At 42.8% G+C, this 25218-nt stretch overlaps 1 protein-coding gene across 1 annotated transcript in view; it reads right to left on the bottom strand.

The window, feature by feature from the left end:
- Window positions 1-25218, bottom strand: part of amon (prohormone processing protease amontillado) — a 147326-nt gene that overhangs the window by 53222 nt on the left and 68886 nt on the right. The window contains exon 2 of the mRNA XM_084583373.1: window positions 16183-16287. Coding sequence (XP_084439499.1) covers window positions 16183-16287 — 105 coding nt within the window. The remainder of the gene's footprint in view (window positions 1-16182; window positions 16288-25218) is intronic.

The following is a 25218-nucleotide window of genomic DNA, read 5'->3' as shown; positions in this document are numbered from 1 at the left end:
TGGGTCAGTGGGTGAGTGAGTGAGTGAGTGAGTGAGTGAATGAATTAAAGAATGAATGAATGAATGAAGGAATGAGTGAGTGAGTGAGTGAGTAGGTGAGTGAATGAAGGAAAGAATGAATGAATGAATGAGTGAGTGAGTGGGTGAGTGAGTTAGTAAGTGAGTAAGTAAGTGAATGAAGGAAAGAAAGAATGAATGAATGAATGAATGAATGAATGAATGAATGAATGAATGAATGAATGAATGAATGAATGAATGAGTGGGTGAGTGAGTGAGGTTTTGCACGTGCATGCACCGTTGATATGCGTGAGGCTGGGGCCACCAGGGTGCTTTCGGAAATATCAAAAAGCGAAGTTTGTTGCCTTCAAAACTCCGGCCTCGTGCAAGTACTATGGAGAAATATGTCTTTTACCACACGGTCAAGCTCTCAGCACAAATCCCAGAGACGCTGTCACAAATCTTGTGTGACCGCATGTACGTTGTACGTAAAAAAAAAAAAGGAAATGTAAAACGAAAATCTACATAGAGAAAGAGGGCAACACTTAACACTTAGGTTCTGTCAGTACTGAACTATTTAAGCGAAACGAGGAGGCAAAATAAAAAATCCCGGAAATAGATTGAGCTCCGCACAGAGTAAAGAGGTGGAAGCAGGCTTGAGAATTTTGGAACAGCTTTAGGAGCAGTAATAAAGCCATTTTGGAGCGGCTTTGGAATAATGAAGCGAGAATTATGGAGCATTAATATTATGATTTGGAGAAAGTTTTCAAGGTAAAACGCTTTTGATAATTGCAGTTTTTTCTTTCTAAATACAAATATATAATATGATTCCTTTATATGTGAGTCCAATGCCTTTCTAACTTCACACTCATCTCTGACAAGACAAGCCGCCAAAGCATGTAAATATATATAACACATGCTCACCTTAGCAACAACATGCAATATACTAGCAGCAAACGGAACACTTGCTGGGGCGCTTCACCACTGAACACCTACTCCGATCTAAAGCGTTTGCTTATTTTGACTTGGCAGATTCAAATGTCGAGTCTACCACTTCGATGGGCTGAAGCAGTGACACTAATTTAGAGTACAGATTAATGAGCACGACATTTGCGCTTTCTGTCCTGTACATATCCTTTTCAATCCTATGTCTGTGCTGAAAAATGCCTGAGTACTGGTCAGTAGTGCCTTCAGGAAAGACAGATGGCACTGAAAGCTAGCCTTTTCACCCATCATCTGTTTTACTTCATTTACTTCACTGCCTGCTGTCAATAGTGCATCATTCTTTGCTTGAGCAATGCTGGGGCTCATTTTTAACATCTTGGCATAGGCTAGCAGTCTTTTGGCAGGATAGCTGGTGAAATTTGTTGATCTTCAAAAAAACCCCGTATGGCTTTCCAACCCTATTTAGAAACTTCCTAGTGATTCAATCTTTTGCTGTACCAGTGAATAATGCTACAAGCATGATTTTGTCTGCCGTAGGCCCGACAAGCTTGTCATTGATAAAGAGGGTCGATGGTGAAGTCTCGTTTTTACAGCAGAACCGTTAGAATAACTCATGCAGTTTTTGCAGTTGAATAAGTTTCCCAACGACTCACAGTAGTTTGCGCTTATCTGCTTCGCTTGCTGCTCTCACTTCTCTCTCCGCCAGCGATTCAAAAGGCTGGGAGGACGTGCTATGTCACATGCACAGTGCAGTGTTTTTTCGCAATTCTCTCCAATCAACTGTAGCTCATACTAAATTTACTTGTGAACAATCGTTTATTATGTTCGATGCTTCCCTCCTTTACAAAAATTTGATTTCTCTTAAGGCCAGTGCAAGATGCATTATATCTATGCCCCCGGGGTTGTGACATTGTTCCCGTGTTCTACTAAATTTTATTGCAGAACTTCGAGGCAGACAGTTAGGAGCAGTTTTGTAGCAATATTCCATTTTGAAACAGGATAGAGCAGGGAAAACACTTTGGAGCAAGGTGGAGAGAACGGAGCAGCACTTCCACCCCCAAGAGTACTATTAAAATGCAAGTGAGATACTCAAGGCCGAGATAAAGAAATAGAGCACTGTAGATTAGGTAAAGATGTCACTAAAATATGCAGCTAAAAATAAACGGATAAACTTTGAGCGACATTGAACGTGTAATGTGTTGAAGAAAGTACGATAGATAATTTGTTAGAGTACCAGTTGAAATTTTATGGGAAATACAACAGCGGGAAATGAAGGTAAGCGATAAGATTTCATCTTTATTTGCTAACGAGGTTTAAGCTTCCCTGACAAAGAAATAGCCGGAGAACGTTTAAAGAGATATTTTTCCCGCTGCGAACATAATACACCTATTGACATCGATGATTAGATATACTGAAATAAATTAAGTTGCTCTTATATAAGTGCAACTTAATTTCCATCAGGCTTAATGGTGCGCATCGCTATCATACCTGTTATCTATTGATGTCAGTGGAAAAACTTGAAGCGAGCAAAGCCTGAAGCGAATGAAGCAAGCTGATGTATTCAGGCCGTGAAGTAGGCGACGTTAAAAGGAGCCCGTGCAGTTAATTATTAACGCAGAACAAATAATGTGAAGCGTGTAAAACTACGAAACACCCTCATGACCTTTTGACTTCCTACCTGATAGAGACGGCGGATGACACTAATTAAAATCTCCGGCGCACAAGTCTTCCACCTTCGTACGCAAACACTAATTAAAAAGTTCCGATATGTCAACAACCTCGAGTACCTTGATGAAAATGAGCTAATAAAGGAAAGGAATGGCGTTACGCTCAAAAATCCTGCCGCATAATAAAGCGAAACGTGTGATAAAGGAATGGCGGGGTTCAATACAGACGCCAGGTAATGTCACTCAGTCGCCTTAAAGCTACGGGGAGAATGTTACACAAACAACGTGCTCGGAGGAACGAAAACGTGCGCAACACGGAGTTCATTAGTGGAAACGTTGAGAGGGACAATTGATAGAGAAATTTTTTCCATAAAGGTATGACGAGTAAGATATGGTTCCTAATTATGTCTGAAAACCCGAGTCTCTCAACTTCCTCTTATAATAAACTTACTAAATTGCATCCCACTTGGGCTAAATGAAAAAATGCTCGGCAACCTTTGGCAATATTACAATTGTCATTGGTGTCCAGGCGACTGTTACAAAAGTCCTCATAGCGTACAAGAAAATAATAAGAACAAAGTAAAGATGCTTGTGCATACGCAACCCCCTACTCTTTTTGAGTATCAGTTTCTTCAAAAACAAATTCGAATTGCGAGGGATCTAATTATATTGTGGTAGTGTCAAAGGTGACGCAGTGCTGGGAGGAACGTTTCTAAGCTTGCTTCAAAATTTTCAGAAACGAGATACGCACGTATACAAAAATCGCGAAAAGGGAGAACTTGAAAATCTCTCCCCTTCCCTTTATGTTAGCAGTCTTTTATTAGAAGACGAAAAATACGTGGTACCATAATTGTATCCTTAATTTATTCATCGCTTTCATCCTTTTTGGTACTTATAACACCTTCGTCCCCTCAAACAATCTTGAATCCTCACGGGCGTATGAAACGATCACTTCGAAAGTGGGTGCGATGCGTGGGCTTTGTTTTCGTATAACGATGCGTCTGTGCGCTCAAAAAATGCATGGACACACGTGGGTGGGCCTTCAGCTGCGTGTAGTGGCACCACCAAATGCAAAGCCACAACAACAACAACAACAACAACAACAACAACAACAACAACAACAACAACAACAACAACAACAACAACAACAACAACAACAACAACAACAACAACAACAACAACAACAACAACAACAACAACAACAACAACAACAACAACAACAACAACAACAACAACAACAACAACAACAACAACAACAACAACAACAACGGCTTGTCAGAGTAAGCAGATGTAGACAGCTTGCAATAAAGTTCTGCTAGTTTAAAAAGCCTTCAGAGGAAGTACTAATTGGGGGGTACTCTCGCACTCAGAAAACTTCTGTCGCGTGCTTGCGATGCATTTGGGCATGCATGACAGACATCAAAAGGATGCACGGATGGCTGACGCAAATGAACCGAATGCCACCGGAACGCGTGTATGCAAATGAGCTCGGATTCAGAGCGGTAATTATGAACTGCCGCCAGCCACGTGCGCCTTCTTTAAGCATGTTTGAAAATGATTAAAAAAAAGACGCTTCTGGTTGATTCATTACTTATTTTTTGGTTGGCATCTCTCAATAAAACTTGTTTACGACTGAGCTCGGCTCGGCAATTAGAGGGTATATAAGTTTGTGGAGACGTTCTCTGCTGACCGATGGGTAATGAGCGAATGTATGTTCATGTTTGAGTCCAATTCCGCTTGAAAGGAGATTTAGGTGAGCCTTTGAAGCATCATTGCAGTTTAGTTTCTGCGACACTGTGCTGAGCACAACTTTGCAGATTTGGTGGCGGATGCATTGTAATGAAGGCAAGAAACAAAAACAAAATGGGGGTGCGAAGAGATTTTGATGTGCGTCGACTATCCTCAAGTGTTTGTATTTAACTTCTTCGGACACAGCACAAAGACCAGACGTGGCCCGGAAGACTCGAATGAAGAGCGGATCGTGGGACTTCTATAAAAAAGAGTTGCAGATGAAAAATAGCCCAAGGAACTAGAAATGAAATTTAACAGAACCGAAAACTAGGCGAGTTGTTGGTTAAGGTTCAATACTTGAGCATCAGAAAGAGACCGATATGTAGGAAGAAACGCAGAAACATTGTTTTAAAATGCTAAACTTGATGTTAAAAAATGCAGGCGGTGTTTAAGAATACTAAACCTTAACGAACTCGACCAGTCTTCAGTCTGGTGAAGTTTTCAAAATTATTATTCTGGAGCACTTCACTATTAGCGCTTTCAAAATTCCGCACTATATCTTTGCGACCTAAAAACTATTACACCGTGACACGACCTAAAGACTATGACTGTGCGATGTCAGCGTCGGTTAAAGGACCTGATGTAGTAGAATTTCCCGGAGTCCTCCTCTACGGTGTCTCTCATAGCAGGAGTCGCTTTGGGACGTTAAACCCCATGAATCAAATCAAAGCATTTTTTACAAGCGAATAACTGCGGAATGTCTCCCTTCTATTAGTCGGCGCCATGACATTGTATTGATGTGCATCATCATCATCGTCATCATCGTCATGGTTATTAGTAGTTCGGCATTGAATTAATTAAAAGGCTTCCCAGGGAATATGATTCATTTGTGAGGGAGAATGAACCTGCCAAGATTGCAAACCCTCTTGCTATAAACGGTACACAATTAATATGCCTTCTCAACGTCTGCAATGCATGTCTGAAATTCTGACGAAAATAGGCTTACAACTATGTATCAGAAATATTTTGCACCCGTTTGCCGTAGAAGTGTTGGGCCAGAAATGTAGCCCCCCTTTTTTTTTTTTCAATGAGAATGTTGTTCTACCGACGACGTGTAAGCAGTCAAGGGGGCGCGTTAGACTGGGGTAAACACGGTACCTCCTATCTTTTACTTCCACAATATATCCCCGCGAAACAGCCTACTTTCCTTGCTTAGATTTTGTTTCCCTTGAAACCACTCTGATAGGGCAACATACTATAGTTTTTCTGTTATTTGTATTTCATTTCCAGTGTAAGTTCATTGTTTCCTTTTAATTAATGATGGGGTGTAATTACCTCATGTTTGTTGTCTAACCGACTCGACTCGCCTTCTGTCACATAACGTTGGCTCTATTGTCTTATATTCCACAGTTTATTAAGCTGTGCCTAAACTAATTTCGTACTGTTCCACCGGCTTACGGCGAGCGTAACGAGCTACAACGCTCACTAGTTCGCCCACCAGACTATCGTTTATCTGTTATTTGTATTTCGTTTCCAGTGTAAGTTCATTGTTTCCTTTTAATTAATGATGGGTTGTAATTAACTCAGGTTTGTTGCCTAACCAACTCTACTCACCTTCTGTCACATAACGCTGGCTCTATTCTCTTAATTTAACAGTGTATTGAGCTGTGCTTAAACTAATTCGTAGTGTTCCACCGGCTTACGGCGAGCGTAACAAGCTACAACGCTCACTAGTTCGCCCAGCAAACCACTCACCTGTGAACACAAAGACGCCCTCGAAGACGACAAGAGTAGGGTTTACGGAACGATGAATTTCGCAAGCATTTATATATATATAAAAAAAAGAGCTCGATAGCTGCCGGCGACTTTCATAACGAATTCTGTTGTCACGTGGCAGCCTATTTGCATAATCCCTCACATAAGCTGTTGGGCTCCCTGTTAAGAACGGTGCGTAAACCCCTTTCGAGATGCGAATATCTTCTCTGCTGCGTTATGAGTAACGACCTGTGCTCCGCACCATGAAGGATGCGATTATCTCCGCTCTTGGCCGAGTGCGCTTCTATGTATAGCTCCTATGAAAACTAAGCGGAACGTGGTGCGATTACGAACACGAAGTGTTTTCGATGCGTAAAAGCCGAGCTCTTATCGTGTTTCGACATTACAAACTCGACGGAAAGGACGATAACAAGGAACGGGTAAAAATGAAGCAGAGACAACGTTTTTAGAAATGCGTTTTCTTTCGGGCTGGCAAAACAAACGCTTCGCGATGATTAAGCACGTTCGTGGTACGTTATAATACAGCCCCCTCATCGATGTGGAATCTTGTTGCGAAACGCCAACCGTAGCAAACCTTGTGCATTCTTTTTCTCTCTTGGTGACAAGAAAGCAAGCAGAAGTTGAGAGTGAAGCAGAAGTTGAAGTTGAAGAAGTGAAGCAGAAGTTGAAAGTCAGCGCTCGTTGTGTCATCCTCTAACCTTGTGCTCCCGTCCTGTGTTCCGCGTTGTTACCTCAATAAGAGGCACGGTTTGCGGCTACAACTCCTCCAATAAACAAAGATGATACTGTCAATGATATCAGTATAAGATCATTATTTTTTTGTGGTGTAAATGATCGTTCTGGGGACAACAACATTATATATATTGATATCATTTGTATTGGAATTTCAGAGTACTGCTTGGAACGGCCCTGTGTATTCATACGCTGTATGTTTGGCGCGCCTGCTTTAATGGTGCTAAGAAGAACGTATATTAAAGGTGTTTTAAGAAACCCGAGAAGATTAGAATTCAGTTTTAGAATGCATGCTCTCATCGCACTGTTGTTTGCCGTGTGACAATTGTGTATTATTTTCGATGCGTTTATATAATTTCCTTCGAAATGTGCCTAAATGTTTTTATATGCCGCGGCAATAGTTTTTAAATGTAGAAAAGAGGGCCGAAAACTTTCGTACCACGCAAAAAAAAAAAAAAGTAATTCTAAATGGAAGATGGAAATGAAAAGAATAAAAAAAAAAATCACGCAAACATTCATTGAAGTAGGTCAAGTGAGGCACAGGGGCGGATTTTAAAGCGTGCCTCTCATGTCTGCTCTATCTCGAATGGTGCAATTTTAAACCAGCTCTCACGTTAATTGCACGGAATGGAACGAGAGGAAATGAGCAAAAGGAAGGCTATGCCACGAAAGATAGAGAGAGAAGGAGAAAATAAACACAGACAAACCCTAACCGGAAGTGGAATGGTCGGAAAACATTAAACTCGAAAGAAGCAGCCGCATGATGACTCGCAGACGAAAGCTGTAATCCGTGCCACCGAGGGAAGAGAGGAATTTCGTTTGATTTTCAGTTTAAATAAGATGGCTTGGAAATTATGATTATGTACTCATGTACTTTTTTTTTTAATTTTTCCGTGGTGGGTCCATCCCCGAACATGTACGCGCATGGCTGTATGCAACTGGAACGGCCGACAAAAAAGTTTTGATCCGGACTGGTTCTGTATGCGTTTATATTAGAGCTTCCTGGACACATGACATTTTCTATGAAATGAGTGAATGCATTTTCAGCTTTTTCTTTTTCGGCCAACAAACCTAGACACGTGCTGTCAATTTCACAAGCCTATGAGGCAGTGGGAGCGATCGAAGAATGCACGTAAAGTCTGAGAAATGCAGTAGAAGAAGAGGCCATTCATTAGTTGCACATGAAACCGCGTCTTGAATACAAGAGGAAAAGGCTCAGAAAGGCAAAATGAATATTGTAAGAGAAGTAAATCTTTACGGTGAAAGGAGATATCGGTGCCGGAGTTACTTTCGCACAAAAGAAAAAAAAAATTTTGGAGAAGAACAAGAAATTTTTAGAAAATAATTTGCAGAATTCATGCTAAGAATGGTATTTGAAGTTTCTACGCAATACTGACAAGATAAACTACGTACACATTGTAAACTAAGCTCATTACATAAATGCAATACAATCAATCTGTTCGCGAACAAACATTAAATGTGTTATGTTCCCGAGTCACTCTTTCTCCGCTTAAAAATTGTCACTGACTGAAGTTAGCCGGTTATTTTTTGTTTTTAACAAAAAATAAGTCTAAAAAAATTAGAGCTTTGCTCTCGAGAAAAGAAGAAAAAATCAGCAGGAGGCGTCACGCAGACTAATGTCTATGCCAGAACAACAGCGACATGTACATAAAAGGCAGCTGCCTCCTTGCAGAGGAGAGAGGTACGGTAAATGTGAAACTTTTGCCCTTTTTCTCGCTAAGTTTATACGCCAAACTTTCAAACTTTCCTTTCACGCAGGTTTGAAAAATTTCTCCATGGTTTTGGTTTTTTTTTCATTCCTTTGTTCATCGCAGGTTTACGAAACTAATTTTCGCTTTCACATCAAACTGCATGTTCCCGAGCATTTTCGCGTAAAGGGTCCTCGAAGAATTCCAAGAGTTAATGAACAAAGTTAAACAAAGGCTTTTGCGTCGGCGCCTTGTAATCCAGATTTGGTTTATTTTATTTCTTCTTGGGCGTCACATGGACTTGAAACTTGACTGCGCTCACGAAAAGCAGAAGTGCAAAGTTCACTGGCGCGAAAAGATTAAACACCAACCTAATTAACAAGAAGCCTTATCTCTGCAAGCAGTAATGAAAAAAAAATATGTTTAGGTGTGATCAGGAAGGACTTTTATTATTTTTTTTCTACGAAGGTTAGGGAACATATCTTCAAACAACGCTAAGCACAGCCTCAGGAGTCTTATAAAAGAACTAGAAGCAAGGTAAAAAAAAAAAAGGTTTTAAAGCTGATAAAAAAATCGAAACATTGCTGAGAGTGTAGAGCTTTAAATATGAAAAGTTTATTTGCAAACTTATCTCGTACTCTCGTGAGCACAAAAGATAAAAATATTTAGCGCGTAGTAAGAGCTGATAACCATGGAGGCTATTTCGAGGGTGTGTTTAGGCCGCCGCAGCAAAATGTAGTACCGGTTCGAAGTAATCAAACTGTAATGCTGGCGAAGTCAGGGAACTTCGATAGGCACATAATTTTAAATTGCGTCTGTCTATGTTCCGCTCTCATGCTCGAAGTGCTGATAAGAAAACGGAGTTTTCGCGCCAGCCGCAATTATGCATGTAGCTAGTGAAACGTGGCACAATTTTGGAATGATAAGGAGTCTTGATATGGTGGCGTGATATGGTCCATAGGGTCACGAAGAGTAGGACACGACTGAACGACTGAACTGAACTGAACAGAACTGAATTGAAGGAGTCTTGATATTTTGTAGGCCTCTGTAGTTCCTTTGAAACTACAGCGGTCTTCCATGAACGTATACATGAAACCATCGTTTCCTGAAGATTTTAGTTGGTTGCGAATAAACTAGAGACCGAGTAGAGGTTTCAAATTATTAGTAGCACAATGTTTGAGATGAGCTAAAACATTAGGTTGTGATGACGTCGCATTAGCGCACAGGTCGTTTTACGACATTTTATAATGCACACTCCTCCAGGAACGAATACTTGCGCCAAGAAAATGTTACAGCCATCATTTAGGTTTGCTCACTTTTCGCCGAATGAAATATAGACGTTGTTCAGCCATAAACATCAGGCAACAAAATCCCCCCCCCCCCCCCCCTCCCCCTACCACGATAGAGAGAAAGGAAGAAGGAAGGAAGGAAAGCAAGAAATGACTGCGGCTTAGCTCAGCAGCTAATCCTGACGTAAGATTTTTTATGCTTGGTTATTCTGTATAGCTAAGCCACGTTTCCCTCACATAGACCTGCACCTAGTTTACAGAGTGGAAGGTCGTTTGAGCATGATCAGGCACGGTTTGCTATGGTTTAATTTCTCCATGGCTGTCTTCGAGCCTCGAGGGCGCCACATCCGGGTCTAGACGAAACGAAGGTGTCGAGAACATTTTGAAGAGGGAAGTCCCAAGAGGTGAGCCAGCCATTCAACACAGCCTTGTGCTAGCTGCATCCATAGGACTCCATACAAACATTTTAACCTAATCCTCCCACCTAACATTCTGCCATCTCCTGCTGCGCTTGCGTTCTTTTAGAGTCCAGTCAGTTGCTCTTAGTGGTCATCAGTTTTGCCCCCTTCGCATTACATGTCGTGCCCATGTCCATCTCTCCTTGTTGACGTCTTATTGATGCTGACTAGAGTGTTATTAACTCGAGTTTTTTTTTTGATTAATTACACTTGTTCTTCATGTCAGCTAATGTTACTAACTTTACACCTGCCATTTTCCGTTCCATAGCTCTCTGCGTAGTGGTCAATTTAACTTGGTCCTTATTTTCTGGCCTCCAAGTTTGGCGCCGTAGGTGAGTAATAAGCATACCAAGGATGATTCAGAAATAATGAGAATGAGTAATAATGGCTTTAGAAAGAGCGCATCAATGTTTCTCAGAAATATTTGGCGTGTAGTTGTCAGCACTCCAAAAATATCATACACAGGAAAGTAGACCTTGCAACGTCATTATACGAATAAAAGTAAAATATTCAAGGAATAATTATGCTCCTGTTGAATTGTGTGCCAGTTTACTAAAAGGCTCTATTATTCTTCATCGGCGGTTAATTAATGAACGTCATAGCTGACTGGATTTATGCATGAGCAATGATATAAGACGCGAACGAGTGAGAGGAAATTGCAGAGAAATGAAAAAAGTGCCTGGAATTCAAATTATTTTCCAGACCTTATCTAAGTCGTAACAATTAAGGTCTAGCCCCCTCCTGTCTGATATCAACTTGAGTTTGGCCAGATTACTCTGTTCCTCAATTAGCTCAAATGCAGTCGAATTACAAGACCGTACTAATCAGACGAAACAGCGCTCGCGTGCTCCCTGCAGAGCTATAGACTGTGCCATATTCAGAACTGTGCAACAGCGCGTAAGCTAATACAGCATCAGTCAACGGGATAAAAAATTTACGAGAATGTTTTACCATAAAACGTCGACTTCCGACTGGCAGTATGCTTGGCCGCTCTTCAAGTTCACACGTCAAACAAAAATAGCGCACGGGCAGGACAGGGACGAGAAAGGCACACACGAGCGCTACGGGTATCGTTTCTCGTCCCTGTCCTTCCTCTGCGCTATTTTTGTTTGACATGTGTTCCCAATAAGCCCAAACTGTCACCTTATTAGATTTCAAGTTGACTATTGTGGTTGTCTAGAGAAGATGCAACAAACAACTTATACACAAAACGAAATAAACTAAGCTGGTATTCGTCGAATATTCTGTGACGCTGAGCGCAGCTTATCCAGTGCTGTACTGGATTGCTGAGATATATGACGGGGAGACCTGCATAGTCAGATCCGCTTGCGTGAGCAGATATCGACTTAAGACGTCAGTGTTTTTCGAGAAGGGTTAAGGAAGGCGTACTTGGCCACACAGAAGGAGGAGAAAGATAACGACTGTTTCCCGGGCCCGAGTAAATTGACGCGCATTATGCTAATGGGATTAAGTGAGGAGCTCTAGTGAACGACGGAGTCGTCTGATACCCGGCCGTCTAATGTAATGGTTACGCCAGGGGGCGTGTGATGTTGATGGACCGCGTTCTGTGAGACTTTTCTTAGTCGGGTCTTTTACTCTCTACTACGTTTTGACACGATCTAAAACACGACAGCAGTGGCTTCGCGTCGCCGTTGTTCAATTTTGTTCCTACCATAAGTACAACAAATAAAAATGGGGAGCGCCTCAGATATTGCCTAGGAGCAATGTGCAGATTTTGAGGTTTATGGCACCGCATAACTGTACTGTGGCATATCATCACTCCACCATGGCGCTCCTCGTCAACTACTTACCGACCGTGGCCGCTGCTTCCTTTCCCGAGTTGTCGACGAAATACTTCGTTCGTGCTGCATTCGTCAAATATTCACCATGGTCTATCGCCTTCATACGAATGACCTTACGGAACGTCTTAACCACGCACTCACTGACTTGCTCGCCTTGTATGTATTCGACGGTCACCGCGACTGGAACAATAGCTTGCCGTTTGTCACCTTCGCATACAACTCTTCGCGCCGTGATACAGCTGGGAACTCTCCATTCTATCTTCTTTTTGAAAGGGACCCCTTTACTGCCCTTCGACACTTTCCTTCCCGCAACTCAACTGGCCCCGTCACTACTTATGCCTGCGATACCATCGCCCGAGCCGATGCCGCCCGGCAGATTGACGTCACAAGCTCTCTGCCTCCCAAGATGCTCAAGAACGCCGCGACGGCGCTCACCACTGTGATGTTCATTACCCTTCCGCATCTCTGGTAAGGCTCTGGCTCCCGTCTCACCATGTGGGGTTGTGTGAAAAACGTCTGCCACACTACGCAGGTCCTTATCGTGTATTACGCTCAGTGACCGAAGTAACATATGAGGTTACATCACTCCGCTCAAAGTCACCATCCGCTATGCCCACTTCCGAAATAGTGCATGTGGCCCGCCTCAAGCCATATTATTCCCACTCCACACCACACACTTAACACGTACTGGGACGTTGTCTTTTGCCGAGGGGGACAGTGTTACCGGAGAGCGCGTGACCGACGAAGTGATGTGCTCGCAGAAGACGACGACGACCGAGGAGCGCGTGAAAGATGGAAGGGTGTTCCAGAAGACAACGATGCAGACGGTGTGGATGCTGAACGGCCCTTGAAGTCTCAAGTCTTAACAAATACTTCCCCATAACAATATTATATCATAGTACAGTGCATATAGGAAAATAAAATGTAATGCAGTGTAGTATAATGTTAAGTTGAGTAAAATATAGTAGAATAATGTACGCGGCTCTATACAGTGCTATAGTTCGTGTTGCTTAGTGCAGTTTAGTATAGCAGAAAAAAGTGCACAGCAAAAAAACTTGCCTATCAGTGTACAAAATCTCTCTCTATTTTTAATTTTTTTTTTATAACTTAATCCTTCGCGGTATTTCCTTACTTTCCAAAGTTCTCGAACTCAGATTTATAAAGGTTAGAGCTGAAGTTTCAGCTCAGCGCCAGACTGAGTTGCAAATTATCGATGATGCAAATAGCTTATGGCCGGAAGACATAGCAGCTCTTCGAGGTTGCCTCAATAAAGGGTGTACCTAACAAATCGTATGCCTTTTGAACAGAACATTTTGCCCGTTTAACGTCATCGTTAAGGAAAGTAGCAAACTTTTTGAGCCCCTCATAAAAATACCACTGTTTTAATTTTATCGTCGTCTCCGAGGTAAGCGGAAATTGTTTAAGTGCCAAGGTAAGTATGTATACCAATCGCACAAAGAGAGAAGCATAATTATACGCGTCTCATGCTAACACTGTTTAAAGCAATGAGTGTCCATCAGCGCTTTAAGTGGGAAGTTTTCAGGCCGGAAAACGTGCCGCTCTGACCAGTGCATTAGTGGGAAGGACATGCTATACGATACTAAACTCCTTATTACGTTCAGCTACGGTGGGGTTTTCCTGACACATCTTAGTGCAAAAAACAACAACATATCTGGTCGTTAGTGAGTGCGCCTTCCCAGACCTAACTTTGCCTACCGCGACCTGACATGAACGTGATAGATCGACTTTGCAGGTTTAATTTTGTTTAGCATGCAAAACATGACGCGACGTCTGAAATATCAGTGCCTATAAAAATAGCATGAAGATGACACACAAAGATAACGAAGTTAACTGCCGCAAAACGAATTTCACTTTTTTTGTTGATAACTGACCATCGCGCACTTCGTGTTTACAAAACCGGTTAAAGTAGAACGGCTAGGTTTCATGGGTAGCTGGTTGCCTATATTTGTCTGCCTGTGGATCTAAAAAGGGGCTCATAAAAACCAACCTCGGACCCTTAAATATATAAACTGAGGGCCAGAATATGAAGTTTTTTTCCCACTAACGCATAAAAATCAAAGCGACATGTTTAATACAAAAAATGAACATCAATGCAGAAAAACAACCCAGAAATTTTACTAACAATCTAAGGCGCAGAAATTTGTGTCACAGTGTCGTGTCAGTGTCACAGCGCGAGAGAACTGCTTCAGGTTGTAAATCGGAAAACCGCGATAAATCTGGAAAGACTTGACCTTTCGCTTTCCCAAAAGAAAAGAAATTGTCGGAGCGGATTAGAATCTAGGAATTTGTCGTATGGAAAGATTGGGGAACATCACAACTATTATTGTATTTTTTTAAACATGGTATTTGCTATACTGAAAATCTACAGTAGTTTTGGGAAACACCATGAAAAGCACCTAAAAGTACAGTACTCACGGATTGAAATAGGACACTCAGAGCGCGTGGCCGTCGCTGCATGCAAGGCAGTGTGGTAAACAGGCCGGCTTATTGGCGACCGGAAGGAGCAGTTCTGCTTTTTAGATGTTCTCCCCCTCGCTCTATACCACAATGCAGCACCTTGGTTCCATGAGCATCCACGGGCGGCGCTGAATGCAGCGACGGCCACGCGCTCCGAGTGTCCTATTTCAATCCGTGAGTACTGTACATACTAACAGAACACTAAACGGGAGGTATCGCTGTAGCTGATCATCCATCGTGTTAAACTGTCTCCTCTCTGGCTGCACATGACATGTTAGTGTCTTCATCTACATCCTTCTGCGCGAAACGGACCCAGAAAGCACCGGCATTGCACTGCACTCTTTGTTTTTCAGCGTCAGCAAAATTGAGAGAACCGCGCCCAATTATTGCCCCGAACCATTACTAATAAATTGATGATAAATTGAAGTGGAACAAAAACAGAGTGCCGTTAACGAATTGAACACAGTTTAAATTAAACTTGGAAATTATTTTCCTAATGAAAAAATTGAAAACAATACAACAGGTAGCTCATATGATATTTAATTCGGTCGGACGAGATTCGAACGCAAATTATTCTTTCTCAAGAACGGGTGTCCCGATAAACGCATAATTGTCAGGTTTTTCTCCAAAGCACGTCCGAAACACGTCGTAAACAATGTTCACAACTCACGGCGTGAGGTGCTGCGATATTGGCGCAACTACTGTTAACAAATATAAAACGCAGCACAGTAGTGGGGAAGGAATTTTGCAGCTTCGATCGTGTCTGTAATAAAGTGCATTAAATATTATGGCACTGGTTAGTTGAATATGCCGCGTTCACAAACATTTCAATCACGAGCGTCTCCCACTAGAGCGCGCCATTGTGCAGGTTTTCTTTCTCCTCGAGCGGTTCGTTTTATTTTTGAGGCACCTGTAACCGAAGACATGTCGCGCCTTATTTACTACGCTCATGCCAGTTGTTTTTTATTTGTGGCAATACCCTCACCAACTGTAATAACGATAATCTATGGCACCCATAACACTGGGCTGTGCTCCTTTTGTCACGCTTATGTATGTCGAACTGGGACTAGAAAAAATCTCAGTTCATGGTTTTTGTACGGCCTTGAATCACGTACGTTGTGTAAGCACAGAGGAGGGTTCTTGCATGGTATAACTAGAGCCAAATCTTGGCGTTGTTCTTACCAGAATGCTTTAATATTACAAGTTGCAAAACTTCCCACTGGGCCCATGTATACAAAAACGGCTGTTCACATCAGTCAAAATTCAGGTGTTTACGAATTGTGGCGGCGCCCGCGGTCATAAAAGTAAACTGTGGCCAAGTTGCAAACGTTCAGGTTCTTGATAAATAAAACCAGTTGGAGAGATGCAGTAGCAAATATTATTACAAGTAACAGCCTCACAGACAGTTAGAGAGAGAAGACAAAAGAAAGTTGCAAATTGCAATGACGGCGATGGCAGATAGCTCTTATGGCCGCTTTTAGATGCGTCACAATCCATAAGCACCTAAACATGCATTTCAATTGGGTGATCGAAAAGCTCTGGTTTTTACTATCCTGGTCAGGAGCACTGAGGAAGGAATGCTAAAAATGGGAACTCACCTGTGGGTCGGCCCTCAGTTTTCGCATATGCGGAATGCTACGCTTGGTACGCGCCCGAGGTACGGCGCGGTGAACGAAGTGGTACTCGTTCTTGGACCCCAGCACCTGCGCACGGTGAAAAGGAGAAACGGGAATTGAAGCAACACCCTCGAATCAGGAAGGCAACATTGCACTACAAAAGATCGATAGAGTCCGCTTCAGAAGCTAGAATTCACAAAAAGTAGATTATATTTATTACATGAGAAGAAGATACGAACGCATAAGATGTCAGAATTTGTTATTTCTACGATCTACAATTTCGTTGTTATTTCTTTGATAGCCTTTTATTTGCGTTCATGTAATATTAATAGAGATGAACATGAATTCACTCTGTACCACAGGGCATCTTAAATGCCATGTGATAGTATCCATTACTCTGAAGGGATTAAAAAAGAAAGGAGTGCATTTTTAATGCTATGAGAAGAAAGTAGATAAGAAAAAATGCGTAATGTTCTCAGAATGTGTATAAAACTATTGCCGATGCTTGTTTACTTCTTGAAATTTTGTACACAAGGACAAATAATCTTACCGTCGCACATTTAGTTCTTTTTCTGAGACCTAAACACAGCGAATAAAGAATCCGCCCCACTCTTTAAAGCACACTGCAACAGTGCAATAGAAAACCTTCTTAGATGCCATTTTCTGAAGAGTCACGGCAAATTGCACCTGTCTGCTAGTTAGGATACAACTCACGAACACCTATACTCTAAATCTGGTCCTAAAGAATACAGCAAAGGGACCCAAATCCGCGCGAGGCTCATTTCTGCCGACGTGTAAAGCACACACAAAAAAGTTCTAACTCCCAGGTGTCCACTCTTGGCGCTTCCAGTGTGAAAGAGGAAGCGGAAGTAAACAGTGGCGGCTCTTATGGCCAAAAAGTTGATAAACAAAATGCACGCAGATGACCTCGCTAGCCAAGAGCCGGAAGTGACGTTAACTGGAAGAGTCCACGCGCGGGATGACAGGCCCGACAGCACGTACGCGCCGCTGGCTAGTACCCTACGCCACGTTCCCACAAGGGAGCGACCGTGGACGCGGTTTCTGTTGCCCGGTAACCGGGTTACGGCCTTACGAAATAACCGTGTTGACCCAAGTTGCCTCTTTTACCACTTCCTCCCATCGCTTCGTCCCTTCCGGCGGGAAAGAGCTGGAGGGACGCCGATGCATCATTGTTTTATTCTCCAGGGGAAAACAGAGTCTATAGCCTCGTTGAGTGTTCCGACTTCGACACGTTCGAAATACATTTGCAGTTCTACAGCATTACCTCGTGACGTAGTTTCTAAAAGCCTATTGTGGTTACGGCCTCCGGTCGAAAGCTTTAATTACGTAAACAAAGACATACAGCTGCTTGATTTGCTCGAAAAACCTGTTCCCATATTGCTATATTAGACTTCCATTGTTTAGTGCCAGTGGATATGTTCAACACGTAAATAAATCAAAATTACACAGTTATGAACACAGGAAAACCGAATAATCTTTAGGCTAATATGCCAATGACACTCGTTACCCATTTGTCATCTGTGCGAAAGCTTCCAGGCAACTAGGGAACCTACACCGGAAACTGTGGAACCCCTCTAGCAACGTGTAAACGAGATAATCGAACAGTTGTGCGGCCGGAGCTGAAGTTTGCGTAATATACATGCCCCCTCCTCCCCCTCCCCCAAGAAAAAATAAAGGAGCTACTAAATCAGCATGCTAGAATCACGATAAAAATAATACTGCCGTTTGTTTCGTTACCCGCAACTGCAGCCAAAATAAGATATAACAAAGACCAAACTTGATACTTCTCTTGAGTTATTTGACAGGTATCCATCTGTTGCTTTTTTGTGCTTATTTCACGAAAATCTTCTCTGTATCAAACCATCGCCTTAGCCTTTCGGAGCAGCTTCACGCACAGCCCGCCACTTGGGTAATCAGTACATCATCAAGCGTATAAACGGAAGGCTAAAACTTACAATTTCACCCACTTTCACGTGCCGTCGTTTTATAGAAATATATTTTCAGCATTGTCGCATTCACCTTCCATCCACTCATTTACATTACATCCTGACGCTTTTAATCCTTGTTCTCCGATCTATAACGAACGCTCTTTTCTGCGTTGTTATTGCCTTATGCTTATGTTTTGCGCGCTTGAAAACCATTCACTTTTATGCCCAGAAAACTGTTTCCTTTAGTCCTCCATTTCCCATTCTCTATGGTCATGCTATTTCTTACGTTATAACACCATATACACCTTCTACATATGCGCATATGAAACTGCCATTAAATTATACCTTCCACAATATTTTTCCTTTTTCCTTTTTTTTCCTCGTACTCCTCGTTCCAATTGGAGACTTGTGTTGTATACATTTATGCTTTTATTTGTTCCTCTTATTATATGCTTTTTCGAGCCGTGTAAGATATTTGGAATTAATAAAAAGGAAACTAAACGAAATGAAACAAATAAATATTGTAGATGTTCAGCTATCCTTGAACCAAGTTTCACCCGCGTCAGCCATATCTCATACCCGCAGTCGTTGCTACAGCTTCGAATTTCGCTCGCTTCCGCGCTTGGGAAGCTTCTCGGCCAAGGGGCCAGACTGGCTTGCCATTGTTCGACGGTCTTGTCTGGCATGGATGCGGTCTGTATTTAGGGAGAGTTGCTTCTTCTACGCCACGCCACCTGGCGAATTCGCCCGACACTACGCTCGCGGACATCGCCCGCAATCGTCCAAATGAAGTATATGCGTGTGGCAGATTTACCTAGGTTAAATGAAGGAGCTGCGCAGTTGAAACTTCGTGAAGAGAACGATGGTCGCTGCACAGCCCGAGAGTGTGTTGCAGGTTTACACGTGATCGCTTGCGGCGATAGCAAGGACCCTACCGTTGAGAGAATGGAGTCATGCCTACTGATCTGTTCGTTCTGGTACTGGTTCAAGTCCCAGTCACGGCAATATTCTTCTGCGGCGCAGCGCGGCGAGGCGCAGATGATTACTGACACATGCGCAGTACCTAGCTTGCACAGATGAATGACCTTGGAGAATGAAGACGACGGTGTTTGCTGCACAGCGCGAGAGCTCAAGGTAAAATGTTCGCAGCCAGATGGCCTTGAGGTTTGGCATGGGATAAGTAGTGTTTAGGCCTCTCTAAAAGTAATCTTTTTGTTGTGTCGTGGAATGTCTGTCTGAAGTATCGGCTCTCCAAAACCGTTGTAGTGGTTTCGCTAACACGCACGCACGCACGCACGCACACGCACACGCACGCACACACACACACACACACACACACACACACACACACACACACACACACACACACACACACACACACACACACACACACACACACACACACACACACACACACACACACACACACACACACACACACACACACACACACACACACACACACACACACACACACACACACACACACACACACACACACACACACACACACACACACACACACACACACACACACACACACACACACACACACACACACACTAACACGCACTCACTCACTCACTCACTCACTCACTCACTCACTCACTCACTCACTCACTCACTCACTCACTCACTCACTCACTCACTCACTCACTCACTCACTCACTCACTCACTCACTCACTCACTCACTCACTCACTCACTCACTCACTCACTCACTCACAAAGATTTGACGACCCTGAGAAGGCAAGTTGGCTCTGAAGGAGTGGGTACGACAAAGCGGACCTCAATTGAAGGAGAATACAATAGTCAGTTTCAACATTGTTGAAAACGCATCGCTATTGGTGGTACTAATACTGTCCAATTCTCGTGCAGTGCGAAAGAGTTCTGTTATAAATGAATAGAATTTTAACGACGCATACGCCCAGAAGACATCGCTAGTTGTTCATGTTGGACAGCTTGGTTCATTTCTTTTCTTGCGAAACACGATAAATATATTGAGAAAACCCGGCACGGGGCAAACAACCTAGCTTTACTATTCTTTTTAGCGTAGTTTTCGAACAATTCTTTCCATCTGTTCCAACCTACCCCTCAACAGTGAAAGATTGCCAGCGCTTTTCAAGTCTCACGAGGCAGAGGCGCGTATACTGTACACTTCTGCGCGTGAAACTGGTAAAAACTCAATTTGTTTACGAGAAGAAAGCGTCTTCTTACACCCCTTCACCACCTCCATTGTTTTTTTCGTTTTCTTTTCATTCTTCCCGCGTTATTTTGAAGACACACGCAACTCCGCAAAACAGCGCACGCGCCAAGTTCGCAAAATGAAGACGGAAGACGGCGCTCACATCGCAGGACGAGCTTATACGAAGCTGTGCAAAAACTACTAGAAGGGTTGGAAAAAATAGCGACAAAAATGAATCGCAGAAAAGGAATAAAAGAAAAAGACATTTAGCGTGACAACACCGGCTGAGAATTTCGAAACCCGATCCTGTAGTCTGCGCCAAGCGAGAGAATTCGCTCGCGCCATTTATCTTTTCCTCAGGTGCGTGAAGGGAGCAGCAAATCTACTTAAGCGAAGCGAACGCACTTTTTTCATGTTCTCTATAATGCGAACAATTTGCTTCGTAACCAGAGCTGATGCTTGTAGAGTTTCTTACTTATATGAACCGAAAGAAAAGTACGGATAAAAACGGAAACGAAAAAAAAAAGAGACATTTTTATAAATGGGGAGTTTCGCATAACCTGGGCTTTCAGCTTGAGCATAAAAACTCTTTTTCTGCACCTTACCAAGGAACGGTTATTCGCGTCGCTCGCGTGACTTTTATGAGATTCGAGAGCACTGAAATCCAAATTACTCCCTGGGAGCTCTCCCAATATAGCTCTAAGGTGTGAACTCGTCGGGTTATGAGCAAAAGGTGCACCTTATCCTCTCTATCTTTCTTTTTGTTCTCATTGAAGACCTTTATGCGCGGCTCAGGTTTATCAGTTTAGAAAGATGTTCAGTGTGAAAGAGAAGACGTGGAAAGAGTTTATAGTTAACAACAGTTCGAGTTTCACGTGCCGTTTTTAGCCGCCAACGTGATGTGGAAACGCAGGAAGCATTCGCGTGCCCAATAACTAGATTTTTTTGTTTAGTTTTTAACTGGCATTATAAAAGAGGAACGTTCGGAAATGTTTTTTTTTTTTATTTTTCCTTACATGAGCACAAACTACCTTTTCGCAAATACCTTAAGGACAGTGCGTGCACAAAGCTAAGAAGCTTTCTAAACTGTTGAACCTTTAGAATTTTAATTTCTCATAGAAACATTTTATGTCGGCAGTATTTTTTTATACCGAAATTGTTGCAGAAGCAGAATAAAGCGCGGTCCTAGCGATTTCACCAGTAGCGTCATCTCAAAAAACCAAGAACATTAAAAAATATGATTGTATCCAACGGATGCCTCGTGGTTATTGCAAAACTTTTGCTTACTTTGGCCTCCTTTAGCTCCATGGCTCCCTATAAAATTTTACTGCTGCGCCAGGAAGAAACTGGTCACATTACATGCACACCCCCAAAAATGAAAAGGCAGGCAGCGAATGAATTTTACAAGGCTAGGTAGACTGCATCCTTCTTTTCGTGGCGTAAACAAGTTTAGCACTTTCAAGCAGCCTCTAAATGTGTTTTAGGATATAGCTCTAGCGTAATGAAGTAGTCAGTAGCCTATCAGCAAGAAGCAATTTCATGCTTGGCCCAGGTGCCCCAATTACATCACAAAAGCTAAATGTAGTGCGCAAGGTAAACGTTATTATAATTTTATGTTCGATGTGAAAAAATGGAGACACAGGAAGCAAATAGTAAACCAGAAATGAAAAATGTCAAATCATTTTCCTTCAGCTAAACAAACGACATGTAAAGTATAGGAGCAGAGAGATGGAAGAAAGGTGCAAGAAATCATTTACATTTCCTCCATCCACGTTATTTAGAGACGAAGCGATATATAAGAGAAATGCTTATACATCCACCATCCCTGCAAAGTCACTTGGAAGGAAATCTTTTTCCAGCCACTGCTGCGCGTTCGATTCTGTACGTGCTCGCCTCCCGCTGTTTCACGAAGTCGTAGTCAAAGTTCTCTGCTCGCGTCTTCATGTGCGCTCTCAAAGGCCGTGGAGTCACGGCAGACTTTTTTCTCAAAGCCTCCACATTTTATTTTGGGCAACCGGGACGTGCCTCGCTTTTCGCTTAGAGAACTGCTTGGAAACGCGCATATACAATGAGAAGTAGGAAAAAAGCCCAACGAGAAGAGTGGATTTGCGCGCCGTGTTCTGCGAGGCCGCCGCTGCCTTTCTTCAAAGCGTAGTCTAACTCGGCGGTCTCGAAATGGCTGCTGACGGCGTTAGGTACACAGAGAATCGATCCATCAGCAGCACTGTTGGTGAGAGATGAGAATTGAGATTCCCGCGAACTCAACGAACCCCCCCTACTCCCTCGTAGCACCAGGCCGGATATCCGACACGTCTGCACAAAGGGTACATTGTAAGCTGTAGATGAATTCTCGCCTGTGCAGTAAAGAAGAAAGGAAATGGTGAACTGAAGGAAGCTCTTCTATGCCCAGAAGCTTGGCCTTAGCAACAAGAGCTAGGTGTATTTGCAATGTAAAGGCAAGAGGAAAATAATGAATGAAGGAATAAAGACCAAAAAAAGAAAACAAGGATGCAAGAAAGAAAGAAACAAAAGGAAGGAAAAGCAAATAAGGAGAAGGACAAAAAATAAATTAAAGTATTAAAGAAGGTAAGAAAACGGTTTTGAGCTAGAAATCTTGCAACTTCAAAAGGAAAACGAAAACACCAAATCACCAACGACGAAATTGCAGAAATAAATAAACAAAAAGTAATCAAGGAAAAAAAGACAAATTTGGAAGGAAATGGAATGATAGGGATAAAAATAAATAAATAAATGAGGTTTTGAATAGTGTCTGTTACATCTATTTTCTTGTTGGGCCAGTGGACACACGCGGATAAAAAACGAACTGATCCTCGAAGCCATCCAATTTCACCGTTTCAAGTAACCTTCACCTAAAGCATTCAAAAGCAGGCTGATTGAGTGAAAACCTGAAAAGGGAAGCCAGTATATGGCGCAGGGCCCCTCTTAGCAGTCCGCGCAAAGGTTTCTCAGATCGCTAACACAAAAATAATAGTAAGAAAATACGACAATGTTGAATACGAAGCCCACCTTCTTCTCATGTTTTGACTTTATAAGAAAGTAGCGAGACACCATACCACCCTTCTCCCTCTCGCTCATTTTTTAGCCCAGGGTTCGCAACTGGCTCGTAACGTTGGCTTAGCAGTAGGTCGTTGGTTGCTAAGAATGACGTATTAAAAATAGATAGTCGCGCAATCCACCGCGATGAGCGCAAAGAAGAAAGAAGACCCTGGTTTTATTCGCTTCGCGGGCAATTCAAAGGTGCCAAATAAGGCGGAATACTGGAATCTTAAGGCTTAGTTCGTTTCGTACATACGTTAGGAAGAAAATATTTATTCTTAAATTTTAGTCTTTAACAACACAAATGCAACATTGGTTCTTACTGCTCATTATTGCTTTGCGCCTTCAACTAGTTGCATAAAAAAGCGGCGAAGGTTGCATTGAACTCGCGTTCCAGAGCCGTTCCATTCTGATCAAGAATCTGGAAATCTGGACACCGAAGGACAGCTTCATTAAGGCGCTCCTATCTTCGTGTTTCACGGCATAAAAACGAACGAGTAAAGTAAGGCATAAAAGTAAATAAATGAAAGGAAGCTTAAGCTAGTCTACAAGTGAGCTAGAAAGTGAAGGTACGCAGAAAAAAAGCGACCACGGTGAAACCAGCATTCAGAAGAAGGACCTTCGGAGACCAAGAAAATCTCATCGGAGAAAAAATAAAAATACACGACAATCGATCCTAAGAAAAGAGCGAATTACAACAGCGAGACACGTATTGAGGAAGGTTGCCGAGGGACGGTCGTCTCTAGCTTTGGCAAAGAAAAAGAAAAAGGCTCCTTTAGGGTCGCTGCCTAGTCAAGAGCCACAGAAAGCTTCTCAAGGGAGTTTCAGCAACCCAACATAGTAGAACGACGCACAGACGGCTGCCGAGCAACGACTCTCTCTTCCAGGATATATAGAAACACGCAGGAACAGCAACGCATAGAGATGCAGTTATTTTATTTTCTCGAAGCCTGTGCTTCACGAACAGCAGGACAGCATGCGCACAACGCAGAGAGCAAACCTAGCTCTTGCTATATCCTTCACTCCCCCCTCTCTGGCTGCCTTTGATCTCGTTCCCACATCAAGACTCGGCGGTGCGACAAATAACTGGAGTGTTTTCGGCGGTTCTCCGGGCGCGCAGATTTTCGCTGCGGCATCCTTGGAATGTCCTTCTCAGCCTTGGAGTGGGCGGAGTGGTTGCGGCAGTTTGGGGTCGCTGGGGGCGTGGAGCTTGTCGCGTGGGCTTTGCGTCTCTATTCTGTTAGATGCAGCGCATGAAAAGGTCAGTGGTAGCGGCATCATGCGTCGGTATATTTTGTAAAGAGTCCAAAGGGAGCGCAGTCTAGTCGAGGGTTTCGATAATGTTTGCATCAGAAGTAAATATTGGGAACAAGTTATTCCTGTTCGATTTCTCGGTAATGTTTCTTTTTCTGGTGACGTCATTCGGTACGTCAACGATTCCCCACGCGTGGCATGTTTGTCATGGAGATGGAAACTAGTACAGCGGCTTTGTTTGCCGCAAGTTGGCGGCAAGATCAAAGCCGGGAAATGAAGTCCTTCGGGACGCTTAATTTATGCGATGTTTGTCTTGAAAGAAGCAACAGAGCAGTTTTTGGGCACGGTTGTGCATCACGAAAAGAGCATGCGAAAAAGAAAGAAAGGAAGCGGTACAACAAGCAAAGCGTATTATGAGACATCCTTTCCGTCTGATGATATTTCCGGGACAATAATAAAGATAGGTTAGTTTGTAGAGTTTAACGTCCCAAAGTGACTCAAGCTATAGAAACGCCCTAATAGAGGGCTCCAGAAATTTTGACCACCTAAGGTTCTGTAATGGGCACCTTGCCAT

This window comes from Amblyomma maculatum, chromosome 11, assembly GCF_055883805.1.
Source record: "Amblyomma maculatum isolate TAMU_Amacu chromosome 11, ASM5588380v1, whole genome shotgun sequence".
In the NCBI taxonomy this organism is placed as follows: Eukaryota; Metazoa; Arthropoda; class Arachnida; order Ixodida; family Ixodidae; genus Amblyomma; species Amblyomma maculatum.
This window is presented reverse-complemented; position numbering and strand designations above follow the sequence as displayed.